General features: G+C 46.3%; 1 protein-coding gene across 4 annotated transcripts in view; it reads left to right on the top strand.

Annotated features, from left to right (window-relative positions):
• TFCP2 (transcription factor CP2) overlaps window positions 1-26,892 on the top strand; it is a 284,340-nt gene that overhangs the window by 46,379 nt on the left and 211,069 nt on the right. For all 4 annotated transcript variants that reach the window (XM_082246598.1, XM_082246597.1, XM_082246600.1 and 1 more), the window contains exons 3-4: window positions 17,006-17,082; window positions 17,848-17,953. In XM_082246598.1, the coding sequence (XP_082102724.1) occupies window positions 17,006-17,082; window positions 17,848-17,953 (183 nt within the window). The remainder of the gene's footprint in view (window positions 1-17,005; window positions 17,083-17,847; window positions 17,954-26,892) is intronic.

Genomic DNA, 26,892 nt, shown 5'->3' with positions numbered 1-26,892 from the left:
GGGGACGTCTGTGCTTCTTTCAGGAACCCTGGACTTCCTTCATTCAGGACTTTTGGGTTTGCAAACTGGTTTGTTCGGGGTACAAGCTCGAATTCCGGTCCCGGCCAGGGGACAGGTTCTTTCAAATCGTCACCTGTCCCTGGAGCGTTTGAAGGATCTGCGGGAGGCGGTGCAAGCTCTCCTTGCTCAAGTAGTGATTGTGGCGGTCCCCCATCAGGAACGCTCTGTTTCTATTCAAACCTGTTAACTGTGCCCAGAAAGGAGGGCAAAGTGCATCCAATCCTGGACCTCAAGGCTCTCAACTGCTTTGTGTGGGTGCAGAAGTTTTGAATAAAGTCCATTCGGTTGGTGGGGGCATCTTTACATCGAGGATTTTATGGCTTCCATCGATCTCAAAGATGCATATCTCCACGTCCCCATATTCCGCTTTGTGGTGGCAGCACTCAATTTTGTGACGTTACCCTTAGGTCTCGCCTCGGCTCCCAGAGTTTTTACCAAGGTCCTAGCCCCTGTGCTGGCCTTGTTGCGTCAACAAGGTATGTCCATTGTGGGGTATCTGGACGATGTCCTGTTGGGAGACGTTTCCTATTTGGATCTGCTAGATAGCGTCTCATCACCATTCGGACCCTTCAGAAATTCGGGTGGACAACGAATGTCTCCAAATCTGCCCTGACTCCGTTTGTACGGGTCCCCTATCTGGGGCTAATCCTGGACTCTGCTCTGGCGAGGGTCTTCTTTCCCTCGGACAAGCTTCAGAAACTGCAAGGGGGGCGGTCTGGTTGCTGATGGAGGCCAAACAGTCCTCCTTGCGGGCTTGCCTGAGGGCCCTTGGTCTAAGGGTCTTGACCTTCAAAGCGGTCCCGTTTGCTAAGTCTCACACGAGACAGCTGCAGACATTCTGTCAAAATGGAACAGAGATCTTCTGTCTTTGGACCAGAAGATCAGTTGAGCCGTCTCACAAAGTCGGCTCTCGTGGTTGCTCCAACCACCTGTACTATGCCAAGGCAAGTCCTTCCTGCCGGTGTTTTGGATGGTGGTCACCACGGACGTCAGCCTGTCAGGCTGGGGTGGAGTGCTGGGGAAGCTCTGTGCCCAGGGAAGTCTTCCTTGCCGATCGATATCCTGGAGCTGAGGGATCAAGCACTGCTGGCTTCACTGGACGAGTCAGCTACACAGCTCTCCAGTTTGGGTCCAGACGGACAATGCCACAGCCGTGGCTTACATTAATCATCAAGGGGGCACCAGGAGTGCCCTGGCAGCCAAGGAGGTGGCCCAGATTCTGCTTTGGGCAGTACACAATGTTCCAGCTCTTTCCACGGTCCACATCGCGGGGGTGGAGAATTGGCAAGCGGATTACCTGAGTCGTCAGTTGTTGGATCAGGGGGAGTGGTCCCTGCATCCAGAGGTGTTTCATTTCCTGTGTGCCCGGTGGGGGGGACTCTGGAGGTGGATCTGTTTGGGTCTCACCTAAATGTTCAGAGGTTTGTGGCAAGGTCTTGGGATCCTCTGGCAGACATCACAGACTCTCTGGTGGCTCCTTGGAGTCAGTATCGCCTGATATGCCTTCCCTCTGCTAGTTCTCCTGTGGAGGTTTCTTAGGGTGACGATGGAAGGCATTCTGGTTGTTCTGGTGCCACCAGACTGGCCTCTTCGGTCTTGGTAGGCAGAACTGGTAAAAATGGTGGTTGATCCTCCATGGCATCTTCCTCTGCGGGAAGATCTATCTCAAGGACCGATCTTCCATCCTGCTTTACGGTCGCTGGCTTTAACGGCTTGGCTGTTGAAAGCAAGGTGTTAAAGGATAGAGGTGTCTCTGCTTCGGTGATTCCTACCCTTTTTTGAAGGCCAGGAAATCTACCTCCTAGGAATATCTATCATCGTATGTGGACTTGGTGTGACTCGCTGCAGCTGCACCCTAGCTCTTTTTTGATGGCTAGGGTTCTGGCCTTTTGGCAGAAAGGGGTTGAGCAGCGTTTGGCACTATCAAGGTCCAGGTGTCAGCCTTGGCTATTTACTTCCAATGTCCATTGGCCTACTTATAGTTTGATTTTCACCTTCATTCAGAGGGTGCGTCATCTGGGCCCTCCGAGGAGATCCCCGTTGCCTCCGTGGGCTCTTAATCTGGTTTGGTCTGTTCTTCAAAAGCCTCCTTTTGAGAATATTAGGGAGATTTCTCTGCTTTTTTTTGTCGCAGAAGGTTGCCTTCCTAGTGGCTATCACTTCTGCCCGCAGAGTCTGAGTTGGCGGCGTTGTCCTGTCCACCTTATTTGGTGGTCCACAGGTATAAAGTGGTCCTCCGTCCTAATCCGTCTTTTCTTCCTAAGGTGGTGTCAGATTTTCACCTGAATGAAGACATTGTGTTGCCTTCCTTTATGTCCTAAGCGTAAACATCGCAAAGAAGTTGCCTTGCACTCTCTGGATGTGGTTTGGGCAATAAGTTTACCTGATGGTTAGAGTCCTTCAGGAAGTCTGACTTTTTTTTTTTTTGTCCTTCCGGACGGTCCTCACATAGGTTTGGCTGCGTCCACTGCAACCATTTCGAGATTGATCAGGAAGACAGTGGTTCAGGCTTATTCAATCAAGGGTCAGGTTCCTCCTTTCCCTGTGAAGGTGCATTCTATTAGAGCTCTGAGTGCCTCTTGGGCTTTTCGCCATAAGGCCTTTGTGTTGTAAAAGTTTGTAAGGCAGCGACTTGGTCGTCTGGTCACACCTTTACCAAATTTTACAAGGTGGATTTATTGGCTTCTTCGGATGCCTCCTTTGGCTGCAAGGTTTTGCAGGCTGCTGTTTCATAAGAGAATGGTGTTTTTTTTGTTCTCTTTTAGCTAGGTGAACTGTTTGAGCTCCATGTTGCCCGTTTGGCTACGTTGGTGTTGACGTTACTGTCTGGTTGCGTTTTTTCCACCCCCTCATACCTACACTGCTTTGGGAGATCCAAATTGGCTCATGGAGATGATGCTGCGTCTGTCAACGGACGATAGAGAATACGATATTTGTAAGAACGTAGCGTAAAATCTTTTTCTCTGATCTCCGTCGAAAGACGCAGCACCCGCCCCTCTGTTTGGGGTTGGTTCTTTTGTCTTCACTGCTTTTTAAACTAAACTGATGTGCTGAATAGTGCAGTGGGGGTTTATGCTTAGAGGGACAGCCCCCCTGGGTGTGTGTGGTCAAGATTTTATTGCCCAGACTACTCCTGATGGGAGGAGCATAAACCCACTCAGCTCATGGAGATGAGGCTGCGTCTGTCAATGGACATCAGAGAAAAATATTTTATGGCAAGATCTTACAAAAATCATTTTTTTCCTGTGTGCATGACACAGGCAATATTTCAGGGAATATCACATTTTGGAAGTCTTTATTCTATATATATATATATATATATATATATATATACTGTTTCTTTCTAATTGTTTATATTGAAATCCATTGTGCTGCTGTATTATCCTGGAAGTGACAATACAGGTGTTTTGTACAATCTTACATTGTATTGTATTGCATTGCATCACAGCTGTGCCAAGGGGATTGAGCCAAGTTAGTGGGGTTTATTGGTAGAGTGCAGGCCCAGATCTAACCAGCAGCCCTTTCGGGGGTCAGTGCTACATGAGAGTATCCCTCCAGGTACTCCTGTTTCCTCCCACACTCCATGTGGTAGGTTGAATGGCTCAGGTCTAAAATTAGCCCTAGTATAATATTGTACTGAGCGCGCCCAAGATGGCTGCCTCATACTGAGCCACAACAACAGATTGTGCTTCGACTTTCAAGGGAGAAAAGTGCTATAGAAATGGGAATAAAAATATTAATGAATAAACTAGTATGTGTGGAAGTATGCACGTGTTTTAGGAACATTAGATTATAAGCTTTGTGGAGGAGGGACTGATGTGAATTTACAGAATGTAAAGCACTGCAAATAATGGCCAGAACTATATAAAATAATAAATGTAATGTAAAGGACTTCTAACATTGCTAAACAGATATTTGAACATTGCTAAACAGATATTTGAACTACCTATTATTACTAAGCTGATAAGTTACTAACTGTGGTACATGTTAAAAAGACCTTGGCACCAAGGCGGAGTTCCAGCCTAACCGCACACTCACCTGTCCCATGGTCCAGCGATGCGCCGTCTTCTCCATCTGTTCTGCGGCGCCAGGATCACTGATGTGGGCACCCGGCTGTGACAGTTTGCAGCTTCACAGCCGGGTACGCACTGCGCATGCGCGAGTTGCGCTATGCGTCGCGACTGGCCGGCAATCTTCTGGGACCGCTGATGTGTCCCAGAAGATTGCAGGGAGGGAGGGAGAGAGGAGAACTTCCGCTCAGGGCGCCGCGGCGCTCCGAGCGGAAGTGGGAGCGGGTACCTGTCAAAACTAGGTACCCCCCCCCAAAAAAAATGACATGCCAAATGTGGCATGTCAGGGGGATAGGACTATTTAAAGCGGAAGTTCCACTTTTGGGTGGAACTCCGCTTTAAATTACAGGTAAAAGTACAGAACAATCAAGTGTTTTAAATGCTTATTTGCAATATTTTTTATTTCCATTAATGATTTTTTTTTTTACTAACTTGCAATGTGTCTTTGAAGTTGCCAAAACCTTTGACTTTGTCAAAAACCCTTACATCTACCCAGTAAAGTGAGTGGCATTAGGTGATACACAAAGATGAAACAAAGCTTCCTACATAGGTAGAAGCGTGTTTTGATTGGTTTGCGCAAAAGTTATTGCGTTTACTAAGAGAAAGATTTTTGTCTTTTTTTTTTTTTTCTTTGTTTTTTATTTTTTATTTTTTTTTTAACACGTAATGGCGGCGATCTGCGTATTTTTTATTTTTTTGCGGGACTGCGACATGATCGGACCCTTGACTGACATTTTTGTCTCTTTTGGGGTTACCAGTGACATTACTACAGTAATCAGTGCTATACATATGCACTGTTACTGTAAAATGACACTGGCAGTGAAGGGGTTAACTTTATTTAAGAGGGAGGGGTTGTGTGTGTCCCCAGGGGCGTTATTCTAACTGTGATTGGCTGTGGCTTGAGGTGTAGGAACAGTGATCAACGGTCCTACATAGAACCGTATGATCACTGTTCTTAAACAGGGGAGAATGACAGGCAGCTTGTTTATATCAGCCGCGTGCCTTTCTCCCGCTCTAACGGACGATCACGAGTGCCCGGCCGACATCGTGTCCGCCGGGGGGGGGGGGGGGGGTGTCCGTGACCGAGCGGGAGCACGCCCGCTCCCCAGAGCCTCACAGGCTAGTGACGTACCCATACGTCACTTTGCCTGTGAGGGGCTGACCGCCGCAGTATATGTACTTGCGGCGGTCAGGCGGGTGGTTAAACATTTGATATTTTTCTATTGTGAATAAAATCTGGGTATGAGATTTGCAAATCATCACATAGTTTTTGTTTTTTGGACATTTTATACCGCATCCAAACTTTTTTTGGAATCGGGGTTGTATGTTTTTTTTTTTTTTTTAATTTTGATCATAGACCCACCTAAAAGCATTACTATTGGCAATTTTTATTTAATAAAATAACAAACAAGTTGTACTTACCTGCACAAAGCAGCCCCAAACCTTCTCTTCTTGGGTCCCCTGCCATTGTTTCTCCTTCTGTATCTGCCTCCATAGCAAGGCTCTTATTATAGGGGCAGACATTGCAGGCTCACTTCTGAGCTGGTTGCATGTATTCTATAGGCGCCCATAGATTGGATCGGCCCGGCTCCCTCCTCATTGGATTTGATTGAAAGCAGTAAGAGTCAATGGCTCCCACTGCTGTTCCCTTGCACAGCGCTGGATTGAGATTGGGCTTGGTTAAGCATTTAGGGGGGGGGGTTCCGGGGTGAGCTAAATATGGAAGGCTTTTTTACCTTTAATGCAGAGAATGCATAAATGGAAAAAAAAAAAAAAAAAACCTTTAGCCTTAGAACCACTTCAAAGTGTTACTAAACCCAGGACCCTACATTCACTATATCTGGTCTCACACAGAACATGGAAATGCAATTATTTTAGTAAATATAAAATGCTAAATACCTTTTCTCAGCAGTATATAGCAGTCTGACTATCAGTGTCTGGCCGAGCATTGGTTAAAGCTTGTAGGAGGAGTTTTAATTCTCCTCTGACTGTTCTATGAGGTTGCATGACTCCTGACCCTTTGTCTGGACAATACTGATTGGCTCTGTGCTGATCACATTCACCCTCTCAAAGAAATAAATAAAATGCTCCCTTTTGTCCTCCTCGACCCACCGCATCCAACATCCTACTATTACAGCCACACTAACTGCCTGGCGATCTCTACTGTCCATTCGCCATCAGACCCTTGAAAGGCGTAACTTAGATATTCCATTGGGGGCTTACGAATGGATCATTCCATCCTTCTCGATGTTAGATTGGAAAAAGAATGGCCACAACTATTGGCTCAGCGTTAAGGATAGCTCTCTCCCCGCAGACTTGTTTTAAAATCACACAAATTCGCCATTTTCACAAAACTAACAAACTCGCCTTCCAGTTATTCATCCCTGCTATGGCATGGGACTTCTTTATTGGCCATGCTATATCTGGCACACGGGGCATATATTTTTTTTTTTTTTTTTACAACTTGTATATGAACACCCAAGCACCTTCATTGGGCCCAAGTAGGACTAAATGGGAATCTGAATTCCAATTGACCTTTACAGATCCAGGCCATCACGGTCAACTGTAAACGGTCTAAATGTATTGATCATTGGGAACAATTTCTGAAAATATACCATGGATGGTACTTAACGCTTCATAGGCTGTCTAAAATCTATCCCTCCTCCAGTATATTGTGTTGGAGACGGTGCAATAAGGTAGGAACACTGTATCCTATCCTTTGGGATTGCACCTTTCTTCATCCCCTTTGGAAGGAAGTGGAGGTTTTGCTTGGAGTTTTTATGGGCACGACCTTCTCTATCTGGCCAGCTTTGGCACTTTTGAACTTGGGAATAGATCTGATCCCTCTGAAGTACCAGACTATAGTACTCCACATCTTGTTTGCTGCTAGATTTACCATCACTCACCATTGGAAATCACCTGAGTCACCAAAAATTCAGGAACTTACTTCACGGGTAAACACACAATGTCATTTTGAGAAGTTACTAGCTGTTAAAGATCATAGAATGCCTATCTTTAGCAAACGATGGATTCACTGGTTAAAGCATCCTAATGAGACCTCCTGGTCTCAAGCCCAATTAGCCTGCTCTGATTTACCACCATTCCCTTTACTTTCATATATTCTCTGTTAGTGTCACAAATAACATCTTGTAGAGCTATGTACATGTCAGTCTAATATATGGTGGTCCGCGGATGTTTAGCTGTCGGACGGTCTACCCCCCCCAACTGGACACAGTGTGTACCCATTTGGGGTGTTCAGGGGGGTTGTGGGTGGCCCTATTAGAGAACAGCCATCAGTTACCCAATCTATAAGTAGTAATGCTATTCGTATATTTGGATTGCTTAATGCTGTAATGGCTTATCTTCATGGGCATGAAGTTAGATTGCATAACTGCACCTATGTACTACTGGCCATAATGTCGATGTTTTAGGAGTTTGCTTTCCTCTGTTATGATTTACTTTCCCTGTTTGTTACAATTTGAAATAATCTTAATAAAACTATTTAACAAGAAAGAAATAAAATGACTCTAGCAACATGCACCAAACTGAGCATGTGCCCCCAAGGCTCTGTACTATCAGGAGATGTATTGGGGGCTGTGGAAGTAGGGGAGGATAAGCGAAGACAGGATCAAACAGTCTTTTTACAGTGTGCAGAATTAACCCCTTACGTTCCACAGTGAGTATAACGAGCATCCTTTGCAGCATATACAGACTGATTATATGGTTGTGGGGTTTAGTGACACTTTAACCACTTGCTGACCACACTATACCTGAATGATGGCCACAGCGTGGTTGCCCAGTTCTGGGAGGGGGTCGCTTCTGGAGGGACTAAGAAGCCCTGGGGCAAGACCAGTCAGTCTGGTTCTGCGGACAAGTCCTCTTGAGCATGAAGGGGCACCCTGACCCATTTGCGGGGTGGGGGGACGTCTGCGCTGCTTTCAGGAACCCTGGATTTCCTTCGTTCAGGACAAATTGGTTCACAAACTGATCGGGGTACAAGATCGAATTTTGGTCCCAACCGACGGACAGGTTCTTTCATTCAAATCTTCGCCTGTCTCTGGATCATTTGAAGGATCTAGGGAGGCTGTGCAGGATCTCCTTGCTCAAGGAAGGATTGTGCCGGTTCCTCTGCAGGAACGCTTTCAAGGTTTCTATTCAAACCTGTTCATGGTGCCCAGAAAGGAGGGCAAGATGCAACCAATCCTTGATCTCAAGGCTCTGAACCGCTTTGTGTTTCTGCAGAAGTTTTGAATGGAGTCCATGCAGTCAGTGGTGGCATCTTTTGAAATGGGCATTTTCTGGCCCCAATTAATATCAAAGATGCGTATTTGCACGTCCCCATCTTTGAAGGACACCAGTGATTCCTCCGCTTTGTGGTGGCAGAGGAGAATTTTCGATTTCTGGCGTTACCCTTTGGTCTTGCCTCCGCTCCCAGAGTTTTTGCCAAGGTCCTAGCCCTGGTGTTGGCCTTATGTCAGAGAGGGATTGCGATCTTGGGATATCTGGACTATCTCCTGTTACGAGCAGACTCTCACTCGGATCTGTTGGGTGACCTTTCCGATCAATATTCTGGAGCTCAGAGCGATCAAGCTTTGCCTGTTCCACTGGATGAATCGGATACAATCTGACAATGCCACAGCTGTGGCTTACATCAATCAAGGGGGCAAAAAGAATGTTCTGGCGGCCAAGGAGTTGGCCGAGATTCTGGTATGGAAGGAAGACAATGTTCCGACTCTTTCTGCAGGCCACATTCCGGTTGTGGAGAATTGGCAAGCAGATTACCCGAGTCGTCGGGTACTGGATCAAGGGGAATGGTCCCTTCATCCAGGATGTGTTTAATCTCCAGTGTGCCCGGTGGGGGACTCTGGAGGTGGATCTGTTTGCATCTCGCCTCAACAGAAAAGTCCAGAGGTTTGTGGCCAGGTCTCGGGATCTTTTGGCAGACGCCACAGACTCTTTGGTGGCTCCTTGGAGCCAATATCGGCTGATTTATGCTTTCCCTCCGCTCAAACTCCTGGCGAGGTTTCTTCGCAGGGTGGTGGCGGAAGGAATTCCAGTTGTTCTGGTGGCCCCAGACTGGCCTCGTTGGTCTTGGTATACAGACCTAGTAAAAATGGTAATTGATCCTCCGTGGAGACTTCCTCTGCGGGAGGATCTGTTGTCCAAGGAACCGATCTTCCATCCTGCTTTACCACTGCTGGCTTTAACGGCATGGCTGTTGAAAGCGAGGTGTTGAGGGGTAGAGGTCTTCCTGACTCAGTGATTCCTACACTTTTGAAGGCCAGGAAGTCGACGTCCAGGAAGATCTATCATCTTGCGTTGCACCCTCGCTTGTTTTCTATAGCTAGTGTTTTGGCCTTTTTACAAAAAGGGGTTGAACAGCGGTTGGCTGTGGGCACTATCATGGGCCAAGTGTCGGCTCTGGCCATTTACTTCCAACATCTCTTGGCTGCTATGCCCTGGTTTGCACCTTTATTCAGGGGTTGCGCCATCTGGCTCCTCCGCAGAGATCCCTATTGCCTCCGTGGGATCTCAATCTGGTTTTGTCCGTTCTTCAAAAGCCTCCTTTTGAGAATATTAGACAGATTTCTCTGCTTTCTTTATCCAAGAAGGTTGCCTTTCTGGTAGCAATTACTTCTGCCTGCAGAGTGTCTGAGTTGATGGCTTTGTCCTTTGGTTTGCCTTATTTAGTGGTCCACAGAGAGAGATAGTGGTACTCCAACCTAATCTCTTTTCCTCCTAGGGTGGTGTCGGATTTTCATCTCAATGAAGACATTGTGTTGCCTTCTCTGTCCTAAGCTTCAGCATCCCAAGGAAATTGCCTTGAACTCTCTGGATGTAGTTCGGGCAATAAGGGTTTATCTGACGGTAACGGAGTCTTTTAAAAAAATTGGGACTCTTTGTTCTTACCGAAGGACCTCTGAAAGGTTTGGCTGCGGCCATTTCCAGATGGATCAGGCAGGCGGGCTTATTCACTGAAGTGTCAGGTTCCTCCTTTCCCTGTGAAGGCTCATTCTACTAGAGCGCTTAGTGCCTCTAGGGGTTTTCGCCATCAGGCCTCCATAGTGCAAGTTTGTAAAGCAGTGACTTAATCGCTGGTGCACACTTTTTTACAACATTCAACAAAGTAGATTTGTTGGCATCTTTGGATGCTTCCTTTGGCTGCAAGGTTTTGCAGGCTGCTTTTTCATAAAAGAATCGTTTATTTCTCTTTTTTCGTTTTTTTTTCTTTCATGGGTGAGCTCCTGCTGTTCCTGGTTGAGCTTCTTGTTACCTAGTTGGCTATCTGGTTGCGTTCTCCCCACCCCTCATGCCTACACTGCTTTGGGACGTTCCAATGGTCTAAGTAGTATGAGCTGCGTCTGTCAATGGATGATGAACTGGATTTTTGTAAGAACTTACCATAAAATCCTTTTCTCTATCGTTCATTGACGGACACAGTTCTCTGATTCATATCAGTAGGGTAATACTACCCCCTACAGGAGTAGGAGACTAGGCAGAAGTTCTGTCTACGCCTATGGGCAGTCCCGGAGGGTACACCCTCTCTCTTCCTGCATAGGATGTCGGTTTTTTTTCTGCCTAGTAAGGGGTAAGGACCTAGTTCCTTGCTTGGGATCTCTGGTCCTGGCATATAAATATTTTTTTTATGTAGATTTTTTTTTTTTTAAGCTAGTCTTTTTTTTCTTGAACATTTTTTTCCTGTGAGATCTTCAAGCAATTATGCTGGGCTGGGCGACAGACTGGACCCCCATATCCAGTAGTCACCCCAGTCTGGCCATCGAGCCCGTGCAGACCTTAGCTCCGCACTGGGTTGGCTGCGACATAGTCCCGCTGGACAGGGACTGGCCCTGCAAGTTAAACTTCTCGCCAGGACGCACGCGGCAGGGTCGAGGCTAATGTCGCAGCATTCCTGTTTGGCAGACAGCCCCCCTACTCCGGTGGCATGGGGTCCTGTCAAGAGATGGTGCCCGCCTGTGTTCCCGTTATGGTGAGTAAATGTCCCCCGCCCTTCCCTGGCGGATTTTGGGGTGAACGCGAGCCCTCTCCCTGGGGCGGTCGGACCCTCACACTCCTGGGTTTCTCTCTGTCCTGTTGTGACCCCCCCCTCCTCTCCACCCCCCCCACGTGGGGGACTGTTTGGGCCTACCTGAGCCTGGGGCCTAGTGTGCAGGCCGCATGGGGGGGCCGGGGAGTGCGCCTCTGCGCTGCTCAACGATCGTGCAGAGGGGGGCCTTGGTGGGGTTTTTCTGAAGTGAATGGGCGTTTGGGGGGGTCCCCCTGTGGGTCCCGATTACTGCGATTCCCATGCGGGGCTGCCATTTTGTTGTAGCCTCTGTCTGCTTCTATCAAGGCGGCCATCTTGGTACACCCGTTTTTCTGCCATTTTGCTGTAGATTTGCTGAAGGCCAGTGGGAGTGCCTGCAGGACAGTGAGTCTTGAGGGTAGTCTCTCCCTGTGGGGCCATTTTTTTTTTTTTTATGCTGGCGGGTTCCTCAGGTTAAGTATGGGCCCTGCAGGCCGTTTTTTCCCACCTGACCCCCTCACGGAGGTCGCAGGGCCTTCCGGATCTCCACTGTCTGTCCGATGCCTTTTCGGCAGTTTGGGACGCATTTGTGCCCGGGGGGTGGTGGTAGGTGCGCTAAAACTTTTTCTCCACCTACCCCTGCCTCATCTGATCGTCTCTGAGTCTGGGTCAGCCACCGCAGACGTGGGCCTCCCTGCCGGGTCTGTTGCTTCGCACCCTGTCTCCTCAGATGATGATGACATTTCCACCTCCCCTTCCGCAACAGGCGCTGGTGGACGCACTGGCTGTTTTCGGTGTGTGGCACCCTGCAATTTGGGGATTGCAGCGGGGATTGCAGCGGCGGCTGTGCCTAGGGCGCAGGTGGCATCTGGCACTCACATGCTATCTGGAGCTGCTCTTTTTGCTGGCTGCTTGTGTAGGAGGGACTTCTGAGACGTTCCCCTGGGGTGTCTAAGCGGCTGTTAGATGTTGCTATTTTGGGGAAGTCTCGGGTACAGAGGACTGTTCCACCTTTGGTGGACGTACGGTTCCGGTGGAGGAATCCCCGTCCTTTAAGGACTTGGGGGGGGGGGGGGGATGGCGAGGGCTGTGGCCTGCTCTCTGGCGTAGCTGCACTGGGAACAGTGTTTGTTTGCCCTTGCCATGCAGACTCTGCCTGATGGGCGGAGTCCCGACGCTGTAACTTGGTGTAGGGCATGTTCTCTTGCCCTGGGGGAGCTGTTGGACCAGCTGGCGCAGGGGTTGCATTTTGTTTGCAATGCCACGCTGGTCTAGGCTCCCTTTTTTATAGTCGCCTTGTTATTTTCAGTGGTGGTTGACCGGAGTCCACTTGACCGGAGTGTTGGTCTGCGGATCAATCTTCTAAGAAGGTCTTAATGGATCTCCCTTTTCAAGGGGATCGCCTATTTGGCGCTGCCTTGGATTCATGCATGAGGCCATTGTGTTGCCATCTTGTGTCCTAAGCCCCCTCATCCTACGGAAGGTGTGCCATATACTCTGGATGGAGTTCGGGCACTCGAGGGTTACTTGGCGACTGAGTCTTCCCATAGTTGGGTTCGCTCTCTGTGCTCACTGATGGCCCAAGGACAAGGCTGCCTGTGTTTGCTGCGACTATTTCCAGGTGAATCGGACAGTCGGTGGTGCAGGCTTTTTCATTTATGGGTCAGGTCCTACCTTTCCCAGTTTTGGCGCCATCTACTTGGGCGCCTAGTGTTTCCTGGGCTTTTTCGCCGTACAGGCATCTGTGTTTCAGGTTGCAAGACTACCTGGTTGTTTCACACCTTTGCCACGTTTTATAAGGTGGATGTGCTGGCATCTGCAGGTGCCTCTTTTCGGCTGCAAGGTTTTTTGCTGGCTGCTGTTTGGAGGGCCTTTGGCCTGCCTTGAGGCTGTTTACTGTTTGTGTTCAGGTGGGCCTCATCTTTTGCTCTGAGTCCTATGTTGCCTGGTCCGCTATGTTTGGCCTTGGGGGACTTGTTATTTTCTGCTGTTCCCACCCCTCATTTTATGGCAATGCTTTTGAGTCGTCCCTACTGATATGAATCGGAGAACTGCGTCCGTCGGAACGATAGAGAACTGGATTTTTGACTTGCCCTAAAATCCTTTTTCTCTTAAGTTCATTGACAGACGCAGCACCCACCCCTCTGATATGGGGATGGTTTTGTGTCTTTCGCTACTTGCAACAAAACTATTTTGCTGGAGCAGGGTGTGTGGGGTTATGAACAAAGGAGTTTTAGCGTTCACCAACACAGAAAAATACAGTTTGTATTGTTGGATCTGAGGAAGGGGCGAGTCCCTGAAACATATCATCTCAGTACTATTCTTCCACAGGCTGCCAGGGCGAGGAGTCTCATCACAGAGCATGTTTTGACAGACCTGCAGATAAGCCCTCTTTTGCTGAAATGGCGCTCTCACTTGTGTCTGAGGTTGGGGGGCGTCTTCACTTATTTCTGGACCCATGGACCTCCCTGATTCAAGATGGGTGGTTCCACAAGCTCATCCGGTCTGGCTACAAGATCGAATTTGTCCCCAGACCGCCTGCCAGGTCTCTTCAGGGGCGGTGCAAGACTCTCTACTACTAGGGGTGATTGATCTGGTTCCAAAATTGGAACGTGTTCAAGGTTTCTAGTCAAACCTGTTTACAGTTCCAGGAAGGAAGGCAAGATACGTCCAATTTTGGACCTCAAGGCTTTGAACCACTTGTGCGGGTACAGAAGTTACGAATGGAATCCATTCTTACAGTAGTGGAATCCCCACATCAAAGGACGCTTCCCTTCATCTTGCCTTCATATTCCAATATATGTCAGTCATCAGTGTTTCCTTCCACTTGCTGTGGGTAAGGAGCATGATCAATTCATGGCATTACCCTTTTGGTCTCGCCTCAGCTCCTCTGGTATTCACAAAATGTTGACCCCCGGTGTTGGCATTGTAGTGGCAGTGGGGGATTTTGGTACTGGGTACCTGGACTATCTTCTGCAAGCAGACTCTCCGACTTCTCTAAAGGACAACCTGGAATTTACTTTGCAGACTCTGTAGGAGTTACGTTGGAAATTGAACTTCCAAAAATCTGCTCTGGTTCTGTCTACCAAATTGGACTATCTGGGTCTGACTCTGCTTCAGCCAGGGTGTTTTTTCCAGGGGGAGAAAAAAAAACCTCCAGAACTGCAGGATGTGACTCTACTCCTGTTGTTCAGCAATCGGTCTTCTTTTAGGACTTGCTTGGGGGCACTGTGCCTGATGGTGTCTACAATTCAAAGCAGTTCCGTTTGCATAGTTCCACTCAAGCCTCTGCAAAGGGAGATTCTTGCTAAGTGGGACAAGGATCCACAGTCTCTAGATAATCTGACCCTGTTGAGCCGGGATTCGAGAGGGTCCCCGATATGGTGGCTTTCCTCTCCTGCGCTTCGACAGGGCAAATCTTTCCTTCCCCTGTACTGGATGGTGGTCCCACAGTTGCCAGCCTGTCTGGATGGGGAGGCGGTTTGGGCATGGATGTGCTCAAGGGGTCTGGACTCTGGAGGAGTCAAGACTACTGATCAATTTCCTTGAACTTCAGGCGATAAGATTTGTCTTGCTCATTGGACAAATTGCCTTCAAGAGTGCCAGGTAAGGATTCAGTCGGACAATGCCACGGCCGTGGCGTATGTTAATTGCCAACGGGGGGGGGGGGGGCACAAGAAGTGTCCTGGCGGCTTGTGAGGTAGCCGGCATTCTAAGGTTCAGCTGTGTCTTCGGTGGGGAACTCCCTAGGTGGACCTGTTGGCCTTTTGTCTCAACAGGCAGGTACAGACAATTGTGGCAAGGTCTCGGGATCCTCTGGCCGACGTCAGAGGCACGGGTGTGTCCTTGGGGCCAGTATCTTCTAATATACGCCTTTACCCCACTAAAACTTCTGCCGAGTCTCCTGCGAAGGATCGAGGCAGAAGGGATCCGGTCATCCTAGTGGCTCCGGACTGCCCTCGCCGACTTGGTACGCTGATCTGGTACGTCTGATCGCCGATGCCCCTTGGAGTCTTCCTCTCAGAGAAGATCTGTTGGCCCAAAGACCAATCTTCCATCCTGCTTGACTGTTTGAAAGCCAAGTGTTGAAGGATAGGGGGTTGTTTGAATCTGTGATTCCAACGTTGTAAAAGGCTAGAAAATATACCTTCTTGGAGGGTGTACATTGCGTGGTGTGAGTCTCTTGGGGTTCATCCCTGTTCCCTTTTGTGGCTCGGGTTTCTGATTCCTCCAACAAGGTGTTGTGAGCAGTGCCTGGCCTTGGGTCTTCTTCTTTTACCGTCCTTTGGCTACGCATTCTTTGGTTCGCACTTTTATTCAGGGGGTTCGCCACTTAGCTCCCCCAGTGCGATCTCTGTGGGATCTAAATTTGGTGCGGTCAGTTCTCCAGTACCCGCCTTTAGAAAATATTTGCTAGCTTCTCTGTGGCGTTGTCTTGTCGTCCACCTTACCTGGTGATTCAGAGACAGTGGTGCTTCACCCTTGCCAGTAGTTCATTCCTAAGGTTGTTGTTTCCATCTGAATGAAGACATTGTGTTGCCTTCCCTGTGTCCTAAGCCTAAACATCCTAAGGAGATTGCCTTGCACTTTCTGGATGTAGGTCAGGTGATCAGGGTGTACCTTGTGGCAATCGAGTTGTTTAGGAAATCAGCCTTACTATTTGTCCTTATGGATGGACCTTGCAAAGGGTTGGTCTGTTTCCAGATGGACAAGACAGGTGGTGGTGCAGGCATATTCCATCAAGGGTCAGGGTCCTCCGGTCCCTGTTAAAGCGCTTTCTACATGGGCGCTTAGTGCCTCCTGGGCCTTATGCCATTAGGTGCTAGTGGTGCAGGTTGGCAAGGTGGCCACTTGGTCATCTGTACACAGTTTCACAACATTTTATAAAATGTGCTGGCATCTGTGGATGCTTCTTTTGGCCGCAACGTTTTGCAGAGGATTAGTCCTATTTGGAGTTTTTTTTTTTTTTTTCCCCCCCAGGTAAGCTCCAGTTGTTCCTTGTTGAGCTCAATGTTACCTGGTAGGCTAGGTTTAGCCTTTTGGGAATTTTTTCTCGTTTTTTTTTTTTCCACCCCCTCATTGTTTGAAACTGCTATGGGACTTCCCAATGGTCAAGAGGATTCTGGAGCTGTGCCTGTCAATGAACATAAGAGAGAAACTGGATTTTTGTCTTACCGTAAAATACTTTTCTCTGAGATTCACTGGCGGACACAGCACCCACTCCTCTGAGTTGGGTTATTTTTCTTTTGACACTGTTGCAACAAAACTGAATGCCTATAGCATGAAGTGGGAGTATACCCCCTGGGACTGCCCCATAGGCATGGTAAAGCTTTGTCTGGCCTAGTGTCCTACTCCTGTATAGGGCAGCATAACCCAACGATCAAGAAGATTCTGGAGCTGTCCAAATAACAGAGAAAAGGATTTTACGGTAAGAAAAAAATCCAATTCTATTGCAGCTTACCAGTCATTCGATGTGGTGGCTGCATTATTTTTCTCTCTGCTTTCACATGACCTGGCCAGTTTTTTTTTGTCCTTGGTGGATACGTTTATTAAATAAACGATCATAGTAAGCACCCCTGTAAGTGTTAAATGGCTTGTCTCATCCCTCTACCTGCAGCATATGCAGGACAGCTTGTTCGGTTGGAAAGATCACCAGGTGAAAATAAAGGAAAGAAGGCATAAAAAAATAAAAACTAATGCAGCCATTATATCTAAAATTGGTAAGCGACAATAGGTTTACTTTTGGGTTTAATACTGCTTTAATTTAAATGGATATTTAACTTATTAGTCGTTTCCAAATAAACTACTGAAATAATACAAACAACATTTTGGTCCTTTCTGCTTTCCACAGGTCAGTCTTACGAAATCCGGATGTTGGACAATAGAAAGCTAGGAGAATTACCGGAATTAAATGGCAAACTAGTTAAGGTAGGTTGACTAAAGGTCACTAGAGCGAAAAATGTACACTGGTGATGATGTGGTTTATAACTGGATTAAAAACTTTTGCTGCCAGGGCCATTTTTTCACACGTTTAAAACATGATTTTAGGCCTGAAGGTTAGTTAAAACCTCCAAACGTGGTTTTTTTTTTAATGCAGACTCCCTGGAGCATAAAATAGTGGTGGTTGTTTTTTTTTTTTTTTTTTTTTTTTTTTTTTTTATATATTTCCTTTTCTCTAACTATCACATAGAGAACAAAAAGCAGCCAAATAGCCTTCATTAGAAAGCCAACAGTCGGCTTGTGAAATGTACACACCCTGCTGCCACCGCCATAGGCTTTACTGTGTATATATACAGTATGCTGTTTGGATTAAGATTATAAGGCAAACGATGTACCCTATCAAAAATGTGAAATTCCTAGTTATTAACAAATAGTAACCTCTGTAGCTTCAGGGCTTTGAAAAAATTATCATATTTTACAGCAGTAGCGTTATTCATTTTCTCAGCAGCTCAGCTCACCTCACCCTGCTTTCTCCTCCCAACAGTGTCTTGGCCTCTAATGTAATCAGATGTAAACACAGAGCATTGTGTGAAAGAGCAGGGAGAGCTGAGCTGCAAAGGGCTGACTTGAACAACTTTAGTGCTTTTGTGAACTTAAAGGATGGCTTGTTCCACAGTGGCCGCAGATCTCATAGCTTAGTTTAGCATTTGTTGTGGCAATGTTCATTTGGATTAATAATTGTTCTGCCTACAGAGCATCTTTCGGGTGGTGTTCCATGACCGGCGTCTGCAGTACACAGAGCACCAGCAGCTGGAAGGCTGGAGGTGGAACAGGCCTGGAGACAGAATACTTGACATTGGTAATAAAAATGGCCATGCATTTGTATGAAGCTGTGTGCCATGTGTCTGTGAAAGAAGGTGATTGGCAAACTGTAGCAACTTTGTGGACCTTGTTTTGTTTAAAGGAGCAAGGGACTGGCACAAGTTTTGGATGGAATAGGTATAGTTAGGGAACATTTCAGAAATGATCTACTTCTGATCTCCGACCATACAAGTTACATGGTGGACTATAATATTTGTAGCTGTGCCCAGGCTCCTCTATGCCAGCAAATTTTCCACTTCATGTTCTGTGAGTCAGTGGTTATCCTTTTGGGTTTGCAGCACTAGGGTCTTGGCTTTAATTGCCAATAGTATTTTGTGAAGGCTTTTCTATGCGGTCACCATTTTTGTGTATGTTACCATTAAACAGATTTCTTCCTACAGTCCAAAAAGATGGTACCCATGTATATAAGGATTTTACCACATCACAAAATAACACTTAGAGTACAGTTAGCAATATACAAATGAAAAAGGCCTATGACTACTCTGTAGGCCTAATAGGCCTCAACGGCTGAGATTGAAGGGACTATGTTTACAGCTTGTTACCTGGTTTATGTGGGTGGCGAAGAATGCCACAGTTGACTAAATCGTACATGACATATCACCTACAGCTTACCAGAATGCATGTGGTAAACTTTGGTCAGCTTTAATAGGATTCTGTAGTAAGTTGAGACCAAATTTGAGCCATCACCCCAAGCACTGTTTGTGTAAGCTGAATACCGCATATTGTCAAAAACTTAGCATGCTTCTATGAGGCAAGTCCTGAAATGTTTTTGAGGTTTTGAATACAGCCAAATCCAGGGAATTTCTGTAGAAAAGTCGGAATTAAACCGGAGTCTAGGAAGATGATTTGTCTTCCAGCAAGACTAACCCCAGGCATTAACCTTGTTGAAATGAAAATGGAAAGTCTGCTTTACCAAGAGCTCTCTCCCTCCCTAGCATGGCTTCCAATGCTTCTAAGAGGTGCAGGTTATGTTACCATGCCTTTTGGGAGAGCTGGGTGATCAAAATCACTTTAAGCAGTTTGCACTTAGGAAAGGAAGTGGGGTTGTGAGTAAAGCAGACTTTTTTTTTTTCCTTTTCGGAAGATCCACTTTAGATCCGTGGAATAACCAAGATCTCAGTCCAATAAAAAAAATTGTGTGTACGTTATGCAGTTTATTTTGTGCGTGCCCCCTTTCAATTTTTCAAGTCTTGCCGCAGATTCTCAATTGGATTTAGGCCTGGAATTTGACTGGGTCATTCTAATACATGAATATGCTTTGATCTAAACCATTCCATTGTAGCTCTCGCTCCAGTCTCAAGTCCTTTAACAGGTTGTATTCTAAGATTATTAAAAAAGAATAGCGCGCAAATGCAAAAGAAATAACTACCAAATCTGAAGACAATCCATAAATAAAAATGGGGGTTTGGTCCCACCATATGGCCATATCGTGCTCAAGCCCACTACTGCGTCAAAGTACCCCATTATCAGTGGGTCCTACACTATCCATGAAAAAGAGATGAATCCAGCCTAACCCTTGGAGATAATACTCCTTGCTGGGAAGGATGTGCAAATGCACTACAGGGGACTCCTACTATATCCACTAGATGGTGGACACTGATTGAGTACAGGTGTGTGTGGGGGGGTGGGGAGGGTTGCTCAACCTCGATAGTCTGGTCAGACCGAATACATAATAAACAGGCAAAAAATTTGGGGGAGCATACCCATGTATTTCTAAAGCTGCTGCAGCTATGAACCAAAAGACATGTATATTAAAAAAGAATAGCGCGCAAATGCAAAAGAAATAACTACCAAATCTGAAGACAATCCATAAATAAAAATGGGGGTTTGGTCCCACCATATGGCCATATCGTGCTCAAGCCCACTACTGCGTCAAAGTACCCCATTATCAGTGGGTCCTACACTATCCATGAAAAAGAGATGAATCCAGCCTAACCCTTGGAGATAATACTCCTTGCTGGGAAGGATGTGCAAATGCACTACAGGGGACTCCTACTATATCCACTAGATGGTGGACACTGATTGAGTACAGGTGTGTGTGGGGGGGTGGGGAGGGTTGCTCAACCTCGATAGTCTGGTCAGACCGAATACATAATAAACAGGCAAAAAATTTGGGGGAGCATACCCATGTATTTCTAAAGCTGCTGCAGCTATGAACCAAAAGACATGTATATTAAAAAAGAATAGCGCGCAAATGCAAAAGAAATAACTACCAAATCTGAAGACAATCCATAAATAAAAATGGGGGTTTGGTCCCACCATATGGCCATATCGTGCTCAAGCCCACTACTGCGTCAAAGTACCCCATTATCAGTGGGTCCTACACTATCCATGAAAAAGAGATGAATCCAGCCTAACCCTTGGAGATAATACTCCTTGCTGGGAAGGATGTGCAAATGCACTACAGGGGACTCCTACTATATCCACTAGATGGTGGACACTGATTGAGTACAGGTGTGTGTGGGGGGGTGGGGAGGGTTGCTCAACCTCGATAGTCTGGTCAGACCGAATACATAATAAACAGGCAAAAAATTTGGGGGAGCATACCCATGTATTTCTAAAGCTGCTGCAGCTATGAACCAAAAGACATGTATATTAAAAAAGAATAGCGCGCAAATGCAAAAGAAATAACTACCAAATCTGAAGACAATCCATAAATAAAAATGGGGGTTTGGTCCCACCATATGGCCATATCGTGCTCAAGCCCACTACTGCGTCAAAGTACCCCATTATCAGTGGGTCCTACACTATCCATGAAAAAGAGATGAATCCAGCCTAACCCTTGGAGATAATACTCCTTGCTGGGAAGGATGTGCAAATGCCTGTATTCTAAGATTGCCCTGTTTTTGGCTCTATGCATCTTCCCATCAACTCTTGGCTTTTCTCCTGGTTAATGCTCTCCTTGCCCAGCCTTTCAGTTTAGGTGGGCGGTCATGTTTTTGTAGGTTTGCAGTTGTGCCATACTCTTTCCATTTTCAGATGAAGGCTTGAACAGTGTTCCGTGGGATGTTTAAAGTTTGGGATATTTTTCATAACCTAACCCAACTTTTCCTCAACTTTATTCCTGACCTGTCTGGTGCGTTCTTTGGCCTTCATCATGCTGTTTATTCACTAAGGTTCTCTAACAAACCTCTCAGGGCTTCACAGAACAGCTGTATTAATACTTTGATTAAATTGCATACAGACAGACTCTGTTTACTAATTAGGGGACTTCTGAAGGCAATTGGTTACACTAGATTTCAGTTAGGGGTATCAGAGTAGAGGGGGCTGCATACAAATGCATGCCACACTTTTGATATATTTGAAAAAAAAAAAATTGAAAACCATTTATCATTTTCGTTCCACTCTACATTTATGTGCCAACTTGTGTTGGTCTATCGCATAAAATGTATTTACTTTTTTGGTTGTAACATTACAAAATGTGGAAAATTTCAGGTGTGTGTGTTTGTTTTTTTTTTTTTTATCAAATTTTATATAGATGCGTTACACACAGAGTGATATATTTCAAGCATTTTTCTTTTAATTTTCATGAATATGGCCTACAGCTAGTGAAAACCCAAAATTCACTATCTTAGAAAACTAGAATATTAAATAAGACCAATAACAAAAGATTTTTAATACAGAAATGTTGGCTTACTGAAAAGTGTTTATGTACAGTATAGTATGCACTCAATACTTGGTCGGGGCTCTTTTTGCATGAATTACTACATTAAATCGGGCGTGGCATGGTGGTGATCAGCCTGTGGCACTGCTGAGCTGTTATGGAAGCCCAGGTTGCTTTGATGGCAGGCTTCAGCTCATCTGCATTGTTGAATCCCTGGTCTCATCTTCCTCTTGACAATACCCCAGAGATTCTCTAATGGGGTTTAGGTCAGGTGAGTTTGATGGCCAATCAATCAGTGATACCATGATCATTAAAACGTGTATTGGTACTTTTGGCAGTGTGGGCAGGTGCCAGGTCCTGCTGGAAAATTAAATCTGCATCTCCATAAAGCTGGTCAACAGAGAAGCATGAAGTGCTTTAGAATTCCCTGCTAGAGGACTGTGCTGACTTTGGGCTTGATATAAAACAGTGGAACAATACCTGCAGATGACATGGCTCCCCAAATCATCACAGACTGTAGAAATGTTGCATTTCATTTGGAAATCAAGGTCCCAGAGTCTGGAGGAAGTGTGGAGAGGCACAGAATCCAAGTTGCATGAGCTCCAGTGTGAAGTTTCCAGTCAGTGATGATTTGGGGAGACATGTTATCTGCTGGTGTTGGTCCACTGTGTTTTATTAAGTCAAAAGTCAGCGCAGCCCTCTAGCAGGAAATTCTAGAGCACTTCATGCTCCCCTCTGCTGATCAGCTTTATGGAGATGCTGATTTCATTTTCCAGCAGCCAAAAGTACCAATATCCGGTTTAGGCTTGTGACGGTATCAGATTTTCATGCTGCGATTAATTGATTAAGGTTTTGCCACGGTATACGGTATTATCACGGTATTCTATTATTAAATTTAAATTATTAAATTTCCACCTCACTTCAATTTCATTGCTGAATTTAGGGGCTTTGGTTCACTTATGCACATTATTATATAGTCAGTCAGTACAGACTCTGTGAACCAGGCCTAAAATAGGTCATCAAATAGTGTCTGGCCTAACTGGTGATAACTGGTCCTGGCGCTCGGCTCCGATCCGATGGCCTGGTCATTTAAGAGGGCAAATCCTTGTGGTCAAGAAGTGGTTAAACCTGAAGGAGGTGTTGTTTATAAATTACTTTACTATTGCTTTAGGCCTGGTTCACATGTATGCGGGTTGGTGGTTCACATGTATGCGGGTTGGCGGTTCACATGTATGCGGGTTGGCGGCCCACATTTGCACAGGCATAGCAGCCCATTGATTTGAACGGGCTGCTATGCCCTCATTTTCCGCAGAAAATAGGTGCATGCAGCATTTTTTTTAAAATTCAGTGGCCTTGAAATCCATCCTGCTTTTGCACCATGCGACTAACCTGCAGTTCCTGCTCTGGCAAGCTTTCTGCATTTTTTGTATACGTAGGCACGGCATTTAAAAACAGTTTGCGTGTGCAGCAACGGCAGGTAAGTCGCATGGTGCAAAAGAAGGATGGATTTCATGGCCACTGCATTTTTTTAAATTCTGCATGCACCTTTTTTCAGCTGAAAACGCAGGCATAGCAGCTCAAGCCCATTCACATCAATGGGCTGCTATGCCTGTGCAAATGTGGGCCCCCAACCCGCATAATTGGTTAAACCTGCAGGAGGACCGGTGTTTTTATCTATTAATGACTTTACTATTGCTTTAGGCCTGGTTCACATGTATGCGGGTTGGGGGCCCACATTTGCACAGGCATAGCAGCCCATTGATGTGAATGGGCTTGAGCTGCTATGCCTGCGTTTTCAGCTGAAAAAAGGGGCATGCAGAATTTAAAAAAATGCAGTGGCCATGAAATCCATCCTTCTTTTGCACCATGCGACTTACCTGCCGTTGCTGCACACGCAAACTGTTTTTAAATGCCGTGCCCACGTATACAAAAAATGCAGAAAGCTTGCCAGAGCAGGAACTGCAGGTTAGTCGCATGGTGCAAAAGCAGGATGGATTTCAAGGCCACTGAATTTAAAAAAAATGCTGCATGCACCTTTTTTCTGTGGAAAATGAGGGCATAGCAGCCCATGTGGGCCGCCAACCCGCATACATGTGAACCACCAACCCACATACATGTGAACCAGGCCTAAAGCAATAGTAAAGTCATTAATAGATAAAAACACCGGTCCTCCTGCAGGTTTAACCACTTCTGGATCGCAAGGATTTGCCCCTTTAAAGACCAGGCCATCGGATCAGAGCGCCAGGAGCAGTCATCACAAGGTAGGCCAGACACTGCTTGATGGCTATATAATAATGTAATGTGGGCTGCCATGCGTGTGTGTGTGTATGTATGTATGTATGTATGTATGTATGTATGTATGTATGTGTGTATATATATATATATATATATATATATATATATATATATATAATATATTAGAGCTGCACGATTCTGGCCAAAATGAGAATCACGATTTTTTAGCTTGGAATAAAGATCACGATTCTCTGTGTAACAAAAAAAAAATTGGGATAACTTTACTGTTACTTGTTTTTTTTTTTTTTTTTTTTTTTTTTATTCATTAAAGTCTATTAATTGCGTTTGAAAGACTGCTGCGCAAATACAGTGTGACATAAAATATTACAACAATCGCCATTTTTTTCTGTAGGGTCTCTGCTAAAAAAATATATAAAATGTTTGGGGGTTCGAAGTACTTTTCTAGTAAAAAAAAAAACTGATTTTAACTTGCAAGCAACAAGTGTCAGAAAAAGGTCTAGTCTTTAAGAGGTTAAACTTCCTTTCTCCCTGGCAGAGGGAAGGAAAAGATACAAATGTAATCATTTTTGTTTATAGTTACTGGGAGACTTAATGCTGAAAGGCTTAGCTGTGTGAGTGAATGAGTCATCCAGCTCACTGAAATGTATCAATTCACAAGTCAGACTGAGGAGCAGAGAAACTCGGTATTTTAAAAATGCCACAATAACAATACCGTGGCTATGCAATACCGCGATATATCGAATTACCGAAAACCGGCATATGTCTAATCCGGTTTAATGATCAAGGTATCAATGTGCTTGATTGGCCAGCAAACTCGCCTGACCTAAACCCCATAGAGAATCTGTGGGGCATTGTCAGGAGGAAGATGAGACACCAGACCCAACCAATGCAGATGAGCTGACTGCCAATATCCAAGTAACCTGGGCTTCCATAAAACCTCAGCAGTGCCACACAGGCTGATTGCATCCATGCCACGTCGCATTGATGCAGTAATTCATGCAAAAGTAGTCCCAACCAATAATTGAGTGCATACTATACTGTACAGTAACCCAACATTTCTGTATCAAAAAATCCTTTCTCTTTCCTTCATTGATGGACACAGCTCCTGATTCTTCTTAACCAATGGGTTATACTGCCCCCCCCTACAGGAGTAGGACACTAGGCAGGTAAAAGCTTGACCATGCCTATGGGCAGTCCCAGGGGGTATACACCCACTCTCAGCTTTCTGCCTAGTCAGGAGTAAAGACCTAGTTCCTTGCTGGGATCTCTGGTCCTGACAATTTTTTTCTCATTTTAAATGGAATTTTCTCTTGCGTCCTCTGACAGTCGCCGCCCACTCATACAGTCTTCACCTATGGGTATTGGTCTTATCCACAGGAGTAAGCTAGGCAGAAGATTTTGTTAGAAACATTCACAAAACTTTGCATAGACACACCTACAGGGGGCTGTCTCTCTGGTCCAATACCCACGGCTAGCCTCATTCCCAATTCAGTTTGTCTTTTGCTTAGTTAGGAGTTTGCCTTGCGTTCTTTGGATGTAGTCCGGGCGATCAGGATTTACCTGTCTACCGAATCCTTCCGAAAGTCGGATTCTCTTCTTGTCCTTCCTGAGGGACCTCGGAAGGGTAAGGCTGCGTCTGCGGCAACCATTTGTTAAATGGATCAGGCAGACGATTGTACAGGCTTATTAGCTTTGGGATCGGGTTCCGCCCTTCCCTGTCACGGTACACTCTACCAGAGCGGTGAGTGCGTCTTGCGCCTTCCGCCATCAGGCGTCGGTTTCCCAGGTGTGCAAGCGGCAACCTGGTCGTCCGTGCCCACCTTTACCAAATTTTTGGTTGTTTTGCTTTCCTGGGTTTGTTCGCTCCTGTTGAGCTTCCCTCTTTCCCAGTGTGTTACCTTTCTGGTTCAGATAAGGTTATTTTCTCTGACCTTGGGTGCTGCGTTGCCTTTGAGACGGTTGCGTTTCCCACCCCTAATGTCTACACTGCTTTGGGACATCCCATAAGTGAAGACTGTATGAGTGGGCGGCGACTGTCAGAGGATGTAAGAGAAAATAGAATTTTTTTGTAAGAACTTACCGTAAAATACTTTTCTCTGAGTCCTCTGACAGTCGCCGCCCACCACCCCTCTTTTGGGGTTCATGGACTATCTACTGCTTGCTACCAAACTGAATTGGGAATGAGGCTAGCCGGGGATTGGGAATGAGGCTAGCCGGGGGTATTGGACCAGAGGGACAGCCCGCTGTAAGTGTGTCTATGCAAAGTTTTGTGAATGTTTCTAACAAAATCTTCTGCCTAGCTTACTCCTGTGGATAAGACCAATACCCATAAGTGGAGACTGAGTGGGCGGCGACTGTCAGGACTCAGAGAAAAGAATTTTACGGTAAGTGCTTACAAAAATTCTATTTTTTTTCCTCTTTTTTTTTTTTTTTGTTTTGTTCCTGTGAGAACTACAATCAAATGTTGGACTGGGTGACAAACTGGATAATCTAGATCCTTACGGTCCAGCCAGCGAAGGTATGCAGACCGCCGCTTCGCGCTAGGTCTGCCACGACAGCCCCACTGGACGGGGGGTGGGCGGCGGCCCTGGCCTGCGAGTTAAACGTCTCGCGAGGACGCATACAACCTGGCTTCGGCCTGAGTCGCAGAGTTTCCTCCTGGCCGACAGCACCCACATTACGATGGAGCGGTGTCCTGTCCGGAGCAGTACCCACCCTGTTCTTGGTGTGGTAAGTAGCTGTCCCCCCCCCCCCCCCCCACTACCCCTGGAGGGTTTTGGGATGGACTTTGGCCCCTCCCTGGGATGGTTGGATCCCCAGGTTCCCTTCTCTCCCCCCCCAGCCCCTCTAAAATTTTGGTCACTGTGGCTCTGCTGCCTGGGGGTTAGTGACTAGGGTAGGGATGTCTTCTGGGCTCCCTGCAGCAGTTGTTGGGCCCCTGAAGCCCTCCCTCTTCCTTTGGGCATCTGCCGGGCTGAGGCTCCGTGCAATTGCAGCTGGGACCCCTCAAAAATTTAGGCCGCGGCTTGCAGCATGGTGGGCCATGTGGTCAGCTT

This window comes from Pelophylax lessonae (genome assembly GCF_965119305.1).
Source record: "Pelophylax lessonae genome assembly, chromosome: 2".
NCBI lineage: Eukaryota > Metazoa > Chordata > Amphibia > Anura > Ranidae > Pelophylax > Pelophylax lessonae.
Note: the sequence above shows the minus strand (reverse complement) of the source record. Positions and strands in the feature narration are given on the sequence as shown.